The sequence below is a fragment of the Anomalospiza imberbis genome, chromosome 1, assembly GCF_031753505.1.
Source record: "Anomalospiza imberbis isolate Cuckoo-Finch-1a 21T00152 chromosome 1, ASM3175350v1, whole genome shotgun sequence".
Classification (NCBI taxonomy): domain Eukaryota; kingdom Metazoa; phylum Chordata; class Aves; order Passeriformes; family Viduidae; genus Anomalospiza; species Anomalospiza imberbis.
This window is the reverse complement of record NC_089681.1, coordinates 58,511,241-58,531,158: the sequence shown is the minus strand read 5'-3', so window position 1 is coordinate 58,531,158 and position 19,918 is coordinate 58,511,241. Positions and strand designations below refer to the sequence as shown.

The following is a 19,918-nucleotide window of genomic DNA, read 5'->3' as shown; positions in this document are numbered from 1 at the left end:
GGGCTGGATGGGGTTTTGAGCAACCTGGTATTGTGGAAGGTGCCCCTTTCTATAGCAGGGGGGGTGGAACTAGATGGCCTTCAAGGTCCCTTCTAACTCAGGCCATTCTATGATTCTATGACAGCAAGAGAAAGTGGAATGAGCAGTATGAAACTGACTTATGAAGTCGCTTAATTACTACTGTTCTATACACAGAATAGTGCCATTCAAATCAATTTCCAGAATCAAGAGGTATTTTAAGATGCACTATGTTACTGTTACTCTTTTCTTACAAAATATACTGTCAACTGACAGCAGCAAAAGTTTCTGTGCAAAACAAAAACCCAAGCTGGAACAGCCAGAGCTCTTTCCACAATCTTGGAGAAGAGGGGGATCTCATTATGGTATTCCAGGACTTATACGGCTGCTGCAAAGAGGAAAGAGGCTCTCTCTTCACAAGGAAGCACACACAGAACACAAGGGGCAAAAAGTACAAGTTACACTGGGAAAAGTTTCATCTTAACAAAAATATTATCACAAGAACAAGCATTCACTGGAGCAACTTCCTCAGGGATGTGGCAGAGCTCTCATCACTGCAAATTTTCAACATGTGATTGAACAGAGTGCTAGATGATCTCCTCTAGGCTCCCCTCCCCTACAAAGGCTGGACCAGATGATTTTTGGAGTTCCCTTCTAAGCTAGGCTGTCCTATGACTCTACCCACCAGAGATCAGTACAGAGCACACATTGCAGGCTCATACTGTAGCAGATTGTCTTTACAGTACAACAAGACCTTAATGTTTCTACATTTAAGTCTCAGTCAACTGTTTTTTAAACATTATAGCACTGAGGAGGTGATTTTAGAATTGCATTCATGGAACTGTTCACTCCAGAACAAGTTTCTGCAGCATTTTCTTTCCACCTTGAGGTGCTGAAACTTAAGTAAACCTGGATAAACAAACATTCGTACTTAATAATTATGCAGCTGCTTTGGCTGCAGAAAAGTAGTCCTGATGGCATCATAACTTGATGCAAGAATTATGAAGTGTGTGGCTAAAAAGTAGAAAGTAAGCTTCTACCATCAGTCATATACAGCATTTGCCACATAACTTCTATTTTCACTTCCAAAGTTTACAAAATACTCCTCTTGATCCTTCAGAATATATGGAAAATATTTTATTGCAGCATGGTCAAGAGATTATGTTTTCATTTCCTTTACAGTATTCTCAATAAATATTTGTGTTGTATTATATAGACTGATCAAAGTTAAAAGTCATGGTATCATCCCAGACATAGAACATTTCACATCTATAAATGTCACAATGTACAACTCTCAAAGCAGTGTAACATAGACTGTAGAATTGTCTGGAGTGGTCCCTTGCTACCAGTCCCACACAGGTAAAAAGGGATCTGGAGATATACTGCCATCCTAATCCTTACCCTCTTGGCCTACACACTTGCCTTACACAGTTGAAGCAGCAAGCTGGGACACGCAACTGGAACAACTTACTTTCAGCTGACTGCATCAGAGGAGGGATCAGTTTGCAGCTTACAACTTTTTGGCTGCTGGCATGCAACAAGGAACTGTGTTTTCCTTGGAAACAAACCATTGTGAAATAAAGCTGTCACTTTCGGCAGCTACCCACACTGTCTTCCACAGATTCACCAACAATGTTAGCATATGCCTGCTAATGGAACTAATAACCTATGTTCTAGACAGTACTTGATTGTTTGTGAATGTGAGATCATCTTTTTTATCTTGTTATGATGCTTAAAATTAGCCAAAGGTGCTCACTGTGTGCAGCATGAATCCCATTAGGTACTCCCTCTATTTTCTAACCATAGCAGGTAAGCCTTCACTGTTGCTGACTGTTGCTGACTACAGAAACTTCTAAAACATCTCACATACCTAGCAATTAAAATAAACTTACTTCAGATTGCCCTTCCTTCTGAACTAAACTCTAAAATTGCCAGAATTTGATAAGAAAAACAAATAATGAGTAGTAGGAAAATAACTTCATTCTTTTACAGTCCTTCACTTATTTTTCTTTCTGAAAAGATGTTGAAGTAATCACTTGTCTTTGTGATAGCAGTCTTCAAAAGTATAAATGTCTGCCTAGTCTTCATTTCTTTGTAGCAAAGCAAATGCATATGATGTATGTACAGACAACAAGCCATGAGGAAAGCTGTGAATTTTCAGTACATTTTCTACTTCCATTTCTACTTCTACATTTCTACTACCTGAGAAATCACAGGTGGCCTCCTTATGTTCCTTGGTCAGCCACAGACAGAGGAAAACAGGCAGCAAATTATTATGGAGCTTGTACCTATGGAATCTATTCCACACTCTGACATAGTAAAGCACCAGACAAGAGCTGAACACCAAAGAGAAATACTGTTTGCAGAGGTCAGATAAGCCTCTAAAACATGGAAAGCTGAGCATGCATCTCAGGCAAAACTTCAGTTCCCAAACACTGCTAAAGTTAAGTCCTTTACACAAACACATCCTCTCATCACAAACTTCCAAACAGCAAATATTTCAAGAAAAAGCTACATTTCTTTCCTTACAACTTTTCCAAAGTATGATTATGTAACTGTCCAAGACCCTTTTAAAGCAAATAGCAAGAAATAATTAATTAAGTAAAGCTTTTCATTCCTATCCAGTTGACCTAGTAGTGTCAGGTTTCAGTTGAAAACTTGAACCCATTTGCAAGAAGCAGTAAAAGGTGATGACAAAGCTAGAAGGCAAGACTGTGCACACCACCTATTACAGGTAGCCTCTTGTCCAGTGGATCTCTAACTGGAAACCCTTCTGTGAGACAGCCACATACAGAACTCATTCCTTCAGAACACAAGCAGGTTATTACAAAATGATTACATACTAACCCTTACCCTCTTGGCCTGCATGGTTGACTTATGCAGTGGAAGCAGAAAGCTGGGATGTATGACTGGAACAACCTCCTTTCATATGCATGTATGGCACATCACTCTGTGACTTTTGCTACTTGTTTATCCAAACTTTGCTGTAACATCAAACTGGATCTTTTTACTTTGCAGGGGTAGCATTGCCCAAAACAGGCATGTCAAATAGTTACTATCACAATTTCCCTACTCAAAGAAAGAAAAATGCTTCAAAAGAAGAATTAACATTTCAGTTAAATAAAAGATATTTCTACTGATGCACTTGATACACTTCTAGTTTTACATTCAAAATGGAAATATCAGGACACAGCTGATTACAAGATAGTTTTCTAAATAATATACAAACACCAACCCTGAGTTCATTTTTTCTGGCTACTTTTCTTTCAACCTCAACAATCCCTTCCACTGACATACATACAGTCTTATCTATTTCAGGATATTTACATATTAGTAGAATTTAATATTAAAAAATTCAGATGGGTTTATGCCAGCACATGGAACAACTGGCACCTAGGAATTTCCTCTTTATACTTCAAAGCGTAAAAAATACACAAATTTTAGAAGTATGTTATATTCCAACATTATTTGACAAAGTATCTCAAACATATTTAGGTTGCTATTACACAGTAGTAGGTATTTATCTACAGCTCTTGCTCTCAAGTTGAAATCACTGCACAGTTTTTTCAATCAAGATAATTTCAAAATCATATGATCTTCATATGTTACTAGCATTGTAACAATGATCCCATTCTTAAAGCACATGAAAAATATCAGAACCTTCCAAAATTGAATATATACTTTAATGACCTTCACAAGAATTGTTTTATAATAGATACTCCAATTCAGTGACTGTTTGTGCTACCAGTAACTTTATTCATTCATATAAGAATGATTCTATTTTATTCAATGGGATTACTCATATGTAAAGTTATTTCAGAAGCAATTCATCATTTAAAATTCATAGGGAAGATGAGGTAATTAAGTAGTTATAAAGGCTTTTCTATGGCTTTTTCTTATGTAAAATAATTTTTAAACAGATATATCAGATAGAACTCTAGTTAAGAAAGAATCATAAACTATAAAATGTATATTTTACAGTACTAATGGTGTCTCTAAAAAAAAATCTTTAAAGAGTATTTATGTGTATTTTTCATATTAAAAAATTCTAAATCCAGAGTGGTACTTAACAGTGGCAGAATTTATTCTCACTGATGAATGACTTAGTGAATTTATTTTTATTTTCTTGCTTTATCTTCATGCCCTCTTCATGCCCTCATGCCCTTCAAGATATGTGTGTGTATGTGTATATCTTAATAGTGAAACATCTCTTTGTTCTGTGTTCTGACACAATTTACAAGTAAAGTAATGATGTAACAGAAATTAGAACTTGGCACCATTAACATTACCAATGCACTCACCTTGTCCTCAACCACAATGTCTACTAGACACAATAAAGGTGTAGCCAAAGATTTATCCTGCCAATAAGATATAGTTATAGGTTTCATGAAGATTACTGACACTGAAGTACCAAATATGTACTGGCCTTGGACTTAGAAGATAACATGCCAGTTTTGAGACACATTGAAGTTGACAATAAATCAGTATCACAGTTCCAATAACAGGAAAATATACCTCAGAGGAATTCTTTCTGTTAAAACATTCCACTTTTGAGTTAGCTATTAAATGGCAATGATCATAATGGACTAGGCAGTAGGGGGTTTTGTGTCTGAAATGTGCAGACATTTTACTACAAGTTTATTTTTTAAAAACTTATGTGATTTTCAACTGCACAGTATTTTCCCCTTAAATTAATTATGTCTTTTAAAAAAAGAAAACAACCTAAACAAAAGATGTTTTAGTAGCAATTTCATTATGAATTAAACTCGTTTTCTGTATCCACCCATGCAAACACCTCCACAGCCTCCATAACTCCTGCCTTTTGTGCATAAAAATCCCCAATAGTGATGGAAAGCTAGAGGGAGCAAGGTGCACAAGTTAAGTACTCCTTACTAAATTGTAAATGTATTTTTTCTCTCCCTTTCAGAACTATCTCTATGCTTACCACCAGCAATTCCATTCTAAGAAGTTTGTTTAAAGAGCCTCAATTTGTGGGGGTGTATGGGTTATAACCATTTTTTCAAGCACCCTTTTGAACTTCTTTTCAGTTTTCTGTTTTTGATGATAGTCATGCTGACAACTTTTTTTGGTCCATCAAATTCTGTAGTACAATTACATGAATTTACTTTTAATAAATTACCATCTTTGCATATATCAGTCAAACCATGAAGACTAAACACTTGCAAATAAAATGCATTATTAATTTAATTGTCACAGCCTATTTAGCTAGCTTCTATTAGTATTTGCTATAATATGCAATATATCAGAGGGCAGAATCAAATTCAAAACTTAAAGAATAAACCGATTATATTGTCCTAGAGAAATTAAAAAATAGCAAGCTTGCAAAATTATAATCAAGGCATTAATGTTTTACATAGGTAAGAAAACTATGTAACTTAATTTATAATATGTTTATACCCAAAGTGATGGTTTAACATGCAGAAGAAGGATTTCTTCAGTTTCTAAAGCCATTAAAAGGCATCAAACTTTCTCATAATAGGAGAGGAAAGGTGGAAAGGAAAGCAACGGTGGTTTGGTATTTACTGCAGTAGTTCACGTAGCTTAAACATCCCCCATCCAAAGCGAGGGACTGCTACTAGAAATTTATACTGTTGTTGTAGCTCTGCCACTACTGTTTGATGCTGCTCTACATTAAGCTGAAGTGCCACCTGAAAAGCTATTGTGGAAAAGAAATACTCAAAAGATGGATGAAGAAATTGCAAAAAAAGGGGGCATAAAGTCATTCCAATTCCACCTGCCTATGCTGGAGGCAAAGCCTCCCCAGTCATGCCAGCAGGCAGGCTCAGGCTGCAGGACTCAGCAGGGCTCCTCTGCTCCTTGGGCAGCCAGAGCCTGTAAATCTGCCACCCTCGTCCTCCTCCTCCTCCTCTTCCTCCTCCTGTGTCATGCTGGCAAGCCACCCAGAAAGCCTTGAAGGAATATGGAAAGAAAGGGGGAAAACGACCACAGCTGAGTGGCCTTCAGAACAAAACACTCAAAGAAAAGCCAGCAACAACTGATTTATTTTATAGTATCCTGCTTGTTTAGGAATTCATTTCAAGATGATCATCACTAAAACTATGCCTCTCAGGCTAAGATACTATATTTGGAAATCTATTGTATGTATCCTTTATTGTGCACATATTCACTAGGGTGATGCAAGTTCTATCTATGTTGTATTTATGATGAGTGTACAGTAAGTATCCCCTTGTAAAAGAATATATTGGTATTGAATGCTTCCAGTTATAAAATAAGCCATCACAGCAAAATACTTTTTGTAATTGTTGTGCTATGACAAGAGATAACCAACATAAACTTTATTATGATATCTGCTTTGATGAAACTGTAATTGTTTTTTCAATGCATCACCGTGTATTTTAGATTAAATAGAATATCTCAAAACCCTTGAATAATCACATGCTAGGAAAATTCTGGTTAAGCCCTTTGTAGAGGAAATCTCCTTAAAATAAAAGCACTACCTAAATCAGTGCTTAGTCAAAATAAGACATATATAGGGTGTTAATTTAAAACCCTACTCTTAGGTCCCTACATGATTTAAGCACGATAAACTTGTGAGGAATGGATCTAATTGACCACAATTTCCCTTGTCTTTAACAAGAAATGAACATGGCTCAGAAAGAGCTTTGCTGTGCTCTCCTACAGCTCCTATCATTTATTTTCCTCCTTTTTCATATCAAAACCAGAAAATACTCTTTATTTATGAAAGCCTACTCCCAAAGAATGAGTTACAAGGCAGTAATACTTGAAACAGTATCAAGTATCCAGCAATGAACACCTCCATCTACCCAGACTGAAAGAGAATATGTGATCTTTTGGCTATCCAAAACACATCAATTTTCTAGTTGGCCCAAAGATTCAATGAAACAGCAATAGCTAAGCCACAATGTGCCAAATAAATCTGAAGCAAAATCTGTTTATCTGCAAACGCAGTGCCATTGAGTTTTAAAACACAGTTATATTTTAAACCACATAAAAAATAACCTGTTTGCAAACAAAGTTGGAGAGTAAGTGGCTGCATACAGATAGAAAAAATAAATTAATTCCTCTTAAAAATACTGAAAACGCAAAATCTTCCTTTCCTGACCAGGAACACGTGAGGAAACTTTCTTTTTAATTCCTCTGTGGCTTTTACTTCTTAGAAAGCACCTATGAGCATCAAGGTCAGCAAGAACAGAATAAAAAAAGGAAAAAAAAAAGAAAAAAAACCACAAACATTTGATTTTGCACTGAGAGGCACAGTTACAACTATGGAAGTTTTAGGAAAATAATACCACCTGTCAAATAAAAAGCCCCAAAAGGTGCAAATCCTACACCTTTTACATGGCATTTCTTTCTGCAGACATGTCATAAGCACCACAACATCAGAGTACTTAAAGATGTTGCATCTCTCTTGGAGTTGAGGTAAAAAATCCAGATGGCATCATTGTGGGCAAGCTAGGTATTCTAGAAAAGATCTCCACATACTGTATAAGATACAATGAAAAAGAATTTTAAAGCCGTTTACCTTTCTTTGGGGGTGCCAACTCCATGTTTGCCCAGCAAATGAGTATTCAAATGCTTCTTCATCACAAATGCCACCCTGTCAAACAAAGAGCAAATGAAAAAGATCATTTTATTAAACTTTTTTTTTCCTTTTTTTGAGTATGCACTTGAACACATTTCATTAAAGGAAGACCTTAAAAAAATCCCTCCTCTGCTAGGATGTGACTTAGATTGGGAAGCCCATTCTGACAACAGACTTCCCCTATTCTGCAGTCCCTTGGCTTTTCTGTTACAAGTCCTAGCCATACATCACTGGTCAAAGAATGGAAAACTTGTTTCTGCTTCCCTTTGCAAATTAGAACATTTCACACATTATACTGATAATATAGTTTATTTTACCTAAAGAACATTGTCTGATGTTATGAAGTAATACAGTTTTAGTTACACCTTTGAATTTATTTAAGCCTTATGGGCCCATCCTGCAACCTTACTTCATACAGGTAGTTCCATTGTTTTTCATGAGAAACATGAAAAAACAGCAAGATAAGATGCTTTAATCACTGCTTATGCCTGGTCAAACTTCATTGTATTAATTATTTAAAGAGATACACAAAAAAACAAATTAATAGCCTTAGTTATTTTATAGCCTTGTGAAAAAAAACCATGAAAAACGTGAAACACATGTTCATGAATACACTATGAGCAAGAATATTGTTCAAACTAGAAAGACATTCTTCAAAGCACCAACAGCAGCAACAAAATACATACTACCTGGCATCATGTTTCTACCAAACCAAACACAGATAATTTACTTTAATTTTGGTGACATACGTAATGAAACAGATAGAAGCCTATCAAGTACTATTCTTCTGCTGATAAGACCATAACATCAATTTAATTATGTCATGTGGCTGCTTCAAACAATTTAGATATCAGACTGAAGCTTTAAACTAAAATGGTTCTCTCGATAAGCAAAAATTTTACTGCTGCAACTTTCAGTGTGAAAAGGGCTTGCAAACATTTTTGTTAATTATGTATTACAGCTGTCCTTCATAAAGTTAATTACTAATAGCTGAAAGGCAATAGACTCTATTTGCATATGTACATGAAAGGCATGACATATGCAAAAATATGATTTTAATTAGCATTCCATGATATGAAGGGCTACAAATCAAACTGGCATGTTATAAGATTTTTAACATTAAACGCTGAATTCATCTGGACGTGTTTGCAGTAATGGACAATGGAAGGACTGTAAAACACCAGCACTATGGGGTATAAGAGCCACAAAAGCAAAGACACAGTACTTTTACTTTGCAATTATGTTAATTTAGCTTTTCTGTGTCTGATCTTCTTTGGGCACTTGCACATTATTACAGAGAATCTCTCTAGTGCATCCCTTAAGGTGTAAGAATATAATACTGTCTTATTTAAATGATATAAATTTCCTTATTTTTTAGAAAAATGCATTTAAAAAGTATCCTAAATACTTTTCCTTACCCAACTTATTACTATGGCATCATAACCATTACAACTGTGAATAATCTATTGCACCATTACCATCATTACTGTGCAAGTGTCATCAAAATTACTGTACATAGGGAAAATAATTGTAACAAAATAAAAAAATGTATTCTAATAAAAGCATAAGGCATATAAAATGTACTGCCTTTGCTTTTCAACAGAAATAGTATTTCCACAAAGCTGTGGAAGCTACCAAACATATTTTCATTTAGTAATACCTGTATTTCCTGTTACAAAGTTCCATTTTCACCCTTCTCTAAAAGAAAAATACACTCATTGAAATTACTGTGAAAGGGCAATGTGCAATCAGAGATGTAAAGGGATATTTTGCTATTTGTATGGAATATAAAGATCCCAACCAGCTACACAACATTTGCAGGGAAGCACTTTTTGGTTTCTGAGCCCATTTAGGTAAAACTTCCAAACAAAGGCTCACCATTTCATACACCACACAACTGCAGGGGGTAGAGACAGACATACCTTTCTGCAAAATCAAAGACCTTGGTAATAACATGAAGCAATTAATCTCACATTCTGTCTCCTCTCTGTTGCATCTATGCTCTAGCAACCATTTTGCTGCTGTTACACAGCACAGATAAAATGAACCCTGACTCAGTTCAGGTTTCAGCACCTGCTAACATTTTAAGCTTTTAATGTAGGACCCAAAGGCTTCAGACTTGAGGAGTTCAGAATGCCTCAGTGCAAGTCTGGAGCACTCTGCATAGCTCAGCGTCAGCTCCCCACCTTAGAGAATCAGACCTTAAAAATAAAAGCAGAGTTGCTACTTTCATAAGAAATTGAGAACAAGATAAAAAAAAAAAATACCAACAGAGGCATTATTAAAACAAGAGACAAAGTCTAAACAACCTTGTTTGGATGCTAAGTTTGAGGACCACACATTAAAATAAACAAACAAAACCACAGAGACAAGTAAAAGCTATTTGGTTTTGTTTACTATATCCTGCAGGTGATTTTCAGAGAGGTGGTAGCAGTGTTTGCTGGCTTTACAAAAGAAACACAAAAATGTTTTCCATACATTCAGTAACTCTAGGTTTCAAAGCAATTAATGGTTTAGTAGTCAAAAAATAATGGGTTTATCTATGCTATTAACCTCTGCTGAGGTAAATCTGTTATTCCCAAGCTACTGCTAGAATAGACATGACTTAGCCTTGGCCTTTTAAATTAATCTTAAGAGAAATCTGACTGGCACCTATAAGTACTCACTGAATGAATGCTTTCAAGATATATTGCAGTGATATATCTTCAAATCAAAAGGAATATTTCCATCAACATTTGATAAGCACCAATTCAGGTCTCACCAAATTTCTCATTTCTAGTTTTTAATTCCAGTGGAAGTATAAACATTCAAATGCTAAAAGCTAACTTGTTTCAGAAGCGCATCAAAAGGGAGTAGAAAAAGCCTGTCATCAAACCGACCCTACTCTTTCAAATATGTGCAAACCAGGCCATACTAGAGGCCTGAAACCAGTTTTACAAACTCTGATCTGGACAAATTCCTCCCTAGCCCACATGAGACAAGAAGTCACAGCCCAGCTGCTCTCCTGCGGGTCAGATCTCGACATGCAGAAATGTCTAGCCTATACCTCCCTAGACCATGTCTAGCCATGGTCACTGGGAGCTCCCTTCATTAGGTAGGAAAAGTACTAGAAGCCTCCTCTTAAAGTGGAACATGGTGAGTAGGCAGGATTCCTTTTGCTGGCAGTAGCATTGTGTTGGGTTAACTTTTTTCAGTGATTATCAACTACTCTGGCTTCAAAACCAGCAATGTCCTCAGTCATACACTCTATGTTGAAACTACAGGATAAATTAAAGACAAGTTGAAAAATTGCACAGAGCTTTAGAATAGCATCTTAATTCCCTATAGACAACTTTTTGCACACAAACTATAAATAAAAATTACTTTAAATCATAAATACATAAGCACCTTTCCCAAAATAAGTTCACAGAATATTCTGGTTTCCTTTTAGAAGCGTTGTGGTTTGTAGGAACGTGACCATTCATATTCCATGGCAATCTTCAAGCAGTATTTGGACTCTCTCAGAATGTCTGTAACTGATTTAGGAGCCTCTGCAGACTTGTCTTCAGATAAAAGCACATTTTCAAGTACAAAAGAAACAAAGGGACTTCTAATTCTGGGAATAAAGAAACATATTGGACAATCTTTACTTCCACTTTTTATTCTAGTTTAATACAAATTTTTCAGCATGTACAATGTTTATCATCACAGTACACAAGGAATAGGAATAATCTGTCATGTATTGTCTGTTTGCTATTTTCTCTGTGGGGAGAGAACTGTTCTCTGTGAAGTATCTTGCTTTGAGAGGGCAAAAGATTCTAAGTTTTATTATGTTTTGAATCCATAATAGCTCTTTCCCTTTGAATAAGTACATCACTGGGTTAGTGAAAAGCCTTAAAAAAACCCACCCAGAACCAAATACACAACACACACAAACCAAAACAAGCATTCTGGGCCATAAAGCCATGAAACCTGTAATTTCCTGCATGTTTACCAAGTGCCTTGGCCTAGGAAGGGACTACATGTTACCACTACCAGAAAGTCACTCGAAGCCATGGTGACAGACCAGTCATCTTCTAACTGCACATAACTGTTGAGGAGGGCCAGCACGGGAATTTATTTTTTGTGGGGCTCTACAAACAAGGTATTGAGCAGCTGAAGAGCAATTTTAAATCACTTCTCAGTGGATACATTGCTCTCTGCAATTGCTCTTGGAGAATTTATCTTACAGACAACAATGTTCAATGACAGCAGAAAAGTCCAGGAGAATAACAATGAATATCTAGCCTTTATTCATATTCTCAATATCCTTTACATCTCCTTTAAACTGTCCAAGACCTCTTTATACACAAATTTAACTCTGAGAACACAGGTAAGATAGTGCATAACCCAAGTACATAGGATGTTTTAAAAAGCTGCTTGAGAGTCTTTAAAAAAAACTAAAATCAAACACATAAACAAATCCAAGAATTTAGTCCTTTGTTTTAGCATAAGCTTCAGGCACATAGAAAGTAGAGAATGTTTTACCATTTTGATTAATCAGCTTGGAGATCTGACAGCATTAAGGAATAATAAGAAATAGGATCTCAAACTTCTACACATCATCACAGAATACAATTAAATAATATATTATTCTCTTCACATCAGGTTTTGTTTTCTGTGACCTGTGGTTGAATTTCTGTCCTTGTATCTTCGCGTGAGGCAAGAAAACAGAAAATCAAGGCAAGCTTCACAGATGATGCCAAGAAGGGGACCGGGATATGTTCAAACAAGTAAATAACAACGTGGAATCTATGGTTCTTTCCACATTAATGAAGCATACTTGTTCTTACTGTGTCTCGAAAAACACTGGAAACCCTAAGTGTTGTAGGTGAATGTGTGGTTCACATGGAGCCATGCCAACAGGGGTAACAACCAGCAGGAGAAAGAAATAGTGCATTTTCTCAAGAAACACCAGGACACGCATGTATTTCAGAACGTTCAATAAAACTTGTATATACAATTACAGATTTTTGCATGCACTTGAGTTGTGCATGTTCTACCCCTAAAAGTAGAACTGCTCATATTCAAATCAGCACTTAGTCAAATAGTATTTAAACAGTGTAAATTAACTAAAAAATTTCCAAGTTTTCAAATTCTCCAAATTATATAAAAAGTTGCTACCCAAATCTCATGTCTCCATGAGGATTTATTCAGCAGGTTAACTTCAGGAACAAGAGCACACAGGCAAATGCAGGACTGTCCAGAAAGCAGTGGTTTTCTATGAACAAGTAAGCTTTTCTTTCCATGCATCAAAAGTCTAAATTCCTGAGAATTTCTTCAAGTCCATCATTTTAAGATGTTTGCTGATTCTGAAGGGTCCAGACTGGGGCTCTGATAACTCTCTTGCATGAGTGCGCGCAAGGGACTCAATTTAAAAGCAAGTATCTGGCAGGGCAGAGTCTGGTGTGGAAGATATCCAGTAGTCTGAAAGGCTTCATGCCCTTTGTGACAAGATGTCAGGTTCAAGTAAATATCTGGCAGGGCGAAGTCTAATGTAGAAAACATCCACATATCTGAAAAACTTCATGCCCTCTATGACAGGACGTCAAGCCCTAGAACCCTGCATAGGAAAGATGGGGTTTTCTCCAGACTCATTTACTAGCCAAATAAAGCTGGTCTTACTACTTCCAAATAGAGGAGATGGTTATTCTTTGTAAGCTTAAAAAAAAAAAAAAAATCAATAACATTCTAAAAGGTTAACAAGTCATCACGCAGTCTGCGATACTGAGAGCGCTGTGACACGCTGCCTTCTACTCCCTGCTGACCCCATGTGTCAAAGAAGGATACGGCTGCTCTATGCTCCACCCTCACCAACACCAGTAATTAAACCAGGAAGTAAAACATATCCATCCATCTACATCTTCAAGTGTGTGTAACTTGGCAGAATGGAAAATTCAAACTTTTCCTCTTGAAAAGAGTAACCAAAAGAGGTAAATGAAGACATCTTCATCACTAACAAGACAAGAACTCAGGTTACCCTGGGAAGACAGCATGGTAGTTCATGGAACCTAAAGACCAACATAACTTTTGAATTTCTGAGAACTATCAGCCTTTCTGCTTCAATTTTGGGTGGTTTTTAGGGTGTTGTTTGATTTTTGGGAGGGCTTTACAATTTTCTATGCAAAAATCAGGTATGTTTCTTCATTATTTATTAGCTTCTTTTCCATGGAGAAGTTTTGCTACTGAAATTTAAAACTCAATATTTTCAAGTGTTTTTTATGTTACTATGAAATTGGCAAACTACAACCTTTTCTTCTAAAAATACCTCACCTCTTTTTTACTGTTACTTGTAACAAGCTAGCAATGAAGCCAAGCTGCCCAAAAATAAAGACAACAACTTGTATTATCAGAACACCTGCACACAGCTAGCACCCAAGGTAGACTTGAGTATCGCAGCAGCTACTGTTCCTGCCTTGCTTTGAACAGGATGACAGACAACAGGATTGTCAATGTGCTGTTCAATGACCTGCATCAGTCTCAAGAATAATTTACTGCTATATCAGACAGATCATTATGGATGAGTTGCGCGCTATCAATCAATCAATCGACTGTGTTGTTCCTGCATATTCCTGCATCTATCAACCAGAAGAGAGAGACATCCCTCAACATATTCTTGTTGCTCTCTGCCACCAATCTGCTATTCTCAAGATGGCAAAGAATTATTAGCCCCATGGCCATAAAGTAGTAGCAACTGGCACAATTATCTCCTCTTACATATTCTGGCAGAAGAGACCTGGGTACAAAGAAAGAGCGGACTAAATAAAACAGGAAACATCCTCTACTGTTCCACTTAACCTTGTCTTACCATCAGAAGTTGTTGAGTTTTCTCACCATCCCACTTATAAGAAATGTATGTTATAATATAAACCATCCAGGACAGAAATTTAGTCTGTTATTGCAAGGACTGTGGCAAAAATAAAACGAATTCACTAGCAGTATTTATATCAGTTCCTCCCCCATGAGGAAGCACAGTTACCTGTGTGCCTCACCTTAAGTTACTTATTTTTTAACTGAAATCAAAAAGGTTTCCTGCAAGTTAGCTCAGGATCCATTCTGAACATTTTTGGTTTGAAGGTATTGTGCAGTGGTGTTTTATTTTAAATACAAAAAGTACCCTTCAATGACAGCTGCAGGACTAAGCCACATCCAGCCAGTGATAATTATTATTAACATAAAAGTGAGTAGAAACTTAAGAGTGGAACTGTGAACTTTTATATTTGAAGACAAAATAGCAAGTGTTAATTGTAAGTAAACAAATGACACTCTGCTTTTATTTGCTTGAAGAGCAAACTTAAAATAGCTAAACAGTGGCAAAGAAGTCATGTGCTCCCTCTGTCAGAAAATCACCTTACAAATACATGAGAAAATTAGTACCACTACAAGAAATGTTTGTTTCAATATTCAGAGAAGTTAATGAATGTTAAGTGATAATGGTAGACAGCAGCAGTATGTAATTAGATTTCTAAACACATCTTACCAAATCACTTCTAAGCTAAAAGAATCACATGTTCTATTAATTTTCATTGGTTATTGAGCATCTGTAACTGTCACCTCTAACAGGTGTTTGGTAATCTAACAGCTGCACAAAGTACTAAAAAAAAAATAAAAAAGGAAGAAAAAGACAGAATCACAATGTGCTTTCTCTACCATTGCTATCAACCTCTCAAGTCTACCACAACACAGAAACTCTTTTCCTAAAGTCTGAAATGCAGCCCTAGGTTTGGTGTTGGGAGTGCCTTGCATTTAAGAGAGATTAATACAAACATCCAAAACCAGGACATAACCAGAAAAGACACTTGCCATGCTACATGAGGCTGCAGAAATGCTTTAAACATAAATGAATGTTTACATCTGTAAGAACTGTGATCCAGAATAGTGCTTTAGCAACCTTGCAACCAAGACACAGCTTATGTATTTTCTTTTTTCATTGTTTGTATATCCAATATTCTCATAACTCTGACTCCTCCCTTATCCATTCTTTCCACTTTCTTCAGGTACTAGCTTGTCTTCCTGCTCATGACCAAGTCCATTTCCTAGCATGCTCAGGACTTCAGATAAAGAATTTGATGCAGTAGGCATCAGTTCAACATATCATCTTTTAGCATCTGGAAAGCAACGTCAGGATAAACAGGCTAATATTTGAAGTCAGAAATTGTCCAAAGTAGATTCAATCTTTGGGTGAGTCAGGTGAACCACATCTCTATGTTGCCCTGAGAGTAGTTTTGAAATACTGGACTTTCCACAGTTTGTAAAGAGCTTCCTAGTGATCCCAACGAGCAAAGTCTGCGCCTTTTGAAAGTGCAAGAAACAGACTATAAGGCTATCTCAAAATAAGGATGTTCCGATGACTTTCTACTTAAAAGTAGAATTGATAGAGCCAAACAAATATATTTAATATCTTGCTATTCCTAAATGAAAAGTCACTTTTGATGTAGCTTCTTCCTGACGGCTCAAAAAGCGCACTGCAGACTGAATTGCCAGGTTTATGCAGAGCTTCTAGAGGAAGAGCTATCTTGAGAATGAAATTCTCCTAATCAAAAGAATCTACTGTTGCCTGTCTTTAAAAGAAATCTAAACAAATCTAAAGATAGTTGATTTGTTGACAAAAAAACACATAGGGCCTGCAGTAGCAGTGCCACATACATAACTCAGTCAATTCTGCAGCTACAGTGCCTGTGGTCTTTTGCAAAGTTGAGAGGTACCAAGAAAGGAATGAGATGAATAAATTGGTCACTATCTGATGACTGAACTGTTCAGAAGTCATACACAATCAGAAGACACACACAATTTTTATTGACAATTTCCCCACAATTTGAAATGCTGCTGGTGATAGATGGTGGCTGGAGCAAAGACTCTGCAGTCTGCTTGATCTGTGAGAGTAGTGAGAATGTTGCCCTAGGTCTTTGCCTGACATAGAAAACCAAGTGCTGGTTGATTTGTTTATTCCCAAGACTTAAGCTCAGCTGTAAAACACATCCTTTTTGCCTTACATCCAGGCATTCCACAAGCCTGTTTGACTGCAGGTAGAAAGCAAAATACTTCAGAATATCTTTTTGCCAAAGTAGCTGCATAAAAATAGTAAATCTATGACAGCAAGACCTAATCGGTAGCCATCAGTAATACCATCCACATACATGAACCTTTAACAACAGGCTGGTCAAATCAGAACTGACTGGCTCCAGCCAAAAAAAAAACAAAAGGCTATCATGTGGATCAGATCAGTTTCAGTCCCCCAAAAATGCTTCTTATACTTGTATCCCCATAAATATGTTTAAAGCACAAGGATGGTTCCGTCTTTCCTTGTCCAAGAGCTCTTGGGCCTTGCAAGTGCTACCTCAGGGACTAAGAACCATCTAACACTGTGTCATCAGGCCAACCTAACACTTGACAAGCTTGTCTGATTAATGTTTGAGTTTTCTTTGTTGGAAGACATCTTTGTTATAGCCCGAGCACAAATAAAAGCTCAGAGCTTTCATGTTCAACTGGCATCTTAGTCTCTCCAGATATTCCCATTACAGCCATGCCCAGCTCTTCCCAAAAGTGGAATGTTGCAACAACTTCCTCCTACCACTGAAGAAGAAGGCTGACTGAAGGAAGTGTCTCTCAGAGCAAATCATGATATGCAAATCAGACAGACTGTTATGCACTATCCAAGTATTACAGACCTACAAAACTCTCTCAAATTATGGCACTGATTGTAGAGGATGCAGATGATATGAAGAGCAGAACAGAAGTCTATCCAAGTAAGAATTCCAGGTGTAACAGTGGTGTTACTCCACTTATCCCATAAAAAAATGCTAACACCTCTCATCACTTCAGTCACATACTTAGCAGGGGAATCACTGAAGCTGCCAATCACAGTCTGGCGTTTCTCAGGTTTTCCTCTGATGGCTAGCAGGAGTCACTTCCAAAATCCTAAGCCAGGACTGAAGGTATTAAGAATACTCACCTGAAATATAACTGTTATTGAAGCAATAAAGACAGGAAAAAAATCCCACTGAATTTAGATGGATGTTTTTAAACACACACACACACACACACACACACACACAGACAGACAGACACACAAAATCAGCACACATTCGTGCAGTCTCATAAGGATGCTGCATGCTCTTGGTATGAAGATTGTCATCAGTCTGGAAAAACCACAGGAATATAGATCAGACAAATCATTACAGTCATAAAGATGGTATCTGTGACACAGCAGAAGATGTTCTCTGGCAAAGATTACTCCAATTCCAGCCAGCATCTGAGATTAACTCTGACCATTTCTGGCCACAAATCAAACATGAGAGATATAGGAACTACATAGGTGCCCAATGGAATTGAGAAAAGAAAATCTTTGATCTCAAGGGCCTGGAAAAACCTGTATACACATGCTGAGTGTACCTATGAACAAAGAAGTGAAGGAGAAATCAGTGTAGTTTCATATAAAAGTTATCCAAAAGAGAAGAAGAATTTTCAAACTACCCAAAAAGATGCAATAAAAAGAATGTATATAGCTAACAGGAAAAATTACAGAACTTCAGTTTTATATACAAAGTGACAGCCTGGACCTATAAAGAAACATAAACTATGTCTAAAATAAATATTATTTTTTGAATATCTTCCAGAAATTAAGTGTCAATTAAAGGGGTTTTCCTTCTTAATCCATGGTGTCATTGTAAGCACAGCCCCATAAAGCCTCATCTCAAGTGCCAGCACAAAATTATGGGATTCCACAGGTCCATTTTCAGTAGGAGGGGAACCACACAGCACAGGGGACACAGGTACCAATGCATGCTGTGGTACTCCATTTTATTCAGTACTGCATCACATTTTGATTTCCATGAATGGGTTCATGTTAGAGCACTGGAATTTAACATATTCACAACTGACATATCCAAATGACCACCTGAATTCTCCTTATTTCCTGGAGGTCACTTACAGCTACGGAACAGAGCATGTAACCACCAACATGCAATTCTCTGCTTAGCTTTGTAGCAAGATGCAAGTAAAATGGCTCTCACATTGGAGCCAACACATTCTCCACTGTTTAACCCCTGACACCCATGGGCCTTGCTGCAGGGATGAGTTGCACCAGGACAGTTTTCAGCTGAGAAAGGCCTCAAATTTTAAGTAAAAACATTCTTAAAAGCATTCTTAAAAACATTCTGCAAAGATTAAATACATACAAAAAGCTTTTGCATACTATATTAACAGAAATAAGCAAACAAACAAAAAAAAAAAAAACCCAACAAACTAAAAGGCTGTTCCATTTCTTTACAATTTCTCAGATTAGCAGAACTCCTCTCAAAAAAATCCCATTATTTATTACATGCAATATCTGTACCTGGATAGACATAGAGACAGAAATAGTTGATCACTGTGCAACTTTTACAGTACTGAATAGCAGGCAATGTTATGTATAACACATAGCTGAATGGATGGATGGAATTGATTTTATAAAGGAGTAACAAACAAAATAGTCCAAAATATTAACTGATAAACACATGCTGGGGTGGAAACAACCTATTATAAAATTACTGTAAAGACCCTCAAACTGTTCAAGGGAGAAGAAAGTCCAATTTTCCACATAACCTGAGAGCACAGAGCTTTCTGAATATAAGATCCAAGGAACCTGTAAACCCAAGGCTCTAATTTTCTTATGGCGACTGCGTAATATTTTGCAAAGTAAAATTGACTGAGATGGAAGCTATTTTGCATGGTACAGTGGCGATGGCTAACAAATGAGAGTTTTGTGGGCTGAATGTTAGTCCCCTGCCTCATCTGCCACCCCTAATGACAGCAGCCACCTGCTGTTTTATTGTCACAGCTGGAGCCGGTTCACACTCCTTGGTGCTGAGCTCTGCCCATGAGCGCCAAGCTCTTGCCTCGCCTCATTACTTTGATGAACTTTTTATGGTCAGCACCCATGAAGACCTCATCTAGGACTATACAACCTAGATCGGCTTCAGGGAGTGCTTCCAGCTAGCATGAGGTGATAATACACAGTGACACCATGGCTGCTACTGCCTGTCACTTAGGCAAGTCACTATACTTCTGGCTCTACAGGGCCCTCAACAGGTAAAATGCCACGAAATTCTCCTTTACAACCAAGTTCACTCCCTTTCTTTTCACATTGCAATACAGAGAGATCATATCCTGCTACATTTAGCTTGTCAAAGATAGCTATTACAAGAAAAAACTTATCATGCTGCTTATTGCATATAACTACAGAAGAAATCTCTACATTCCTTGAATATAACCCTGTTGCCTTCCTAAAAAAAAAGAAAGCAAGCATGAAAACCATAT

The 19,918-nt window shown here is 37.0% G+C and overlaps 1 protein-coding gene across 5 annotated transcripts in view; it reads right to left on the bottom strand.

Moving 5' to 3' along the window:
- The window catches only part of ZNF407 (zinc finger protein 407), a 338,979-nt gene that overhangs the window by 199,009 nt on the left and 120,052 nt on the right, over nucleotides 1-19,918 (bottom strand). For all 5 annotated transcript variants that reach the window (XM_068193734.1, XM_068193765.1, XM_068193755.1 and 2 more), the window contains one exon: nucleotides 7,544-7,618. In XM_068193734.1, coding sequence (XP_068049835.1) covers nucleotides 7,544-7,618 — 75 coding nt within the window. The remainder of the gene's footprint in view (nucleotides 1-7,543; nucleotides 7,619-19,918) is intronic.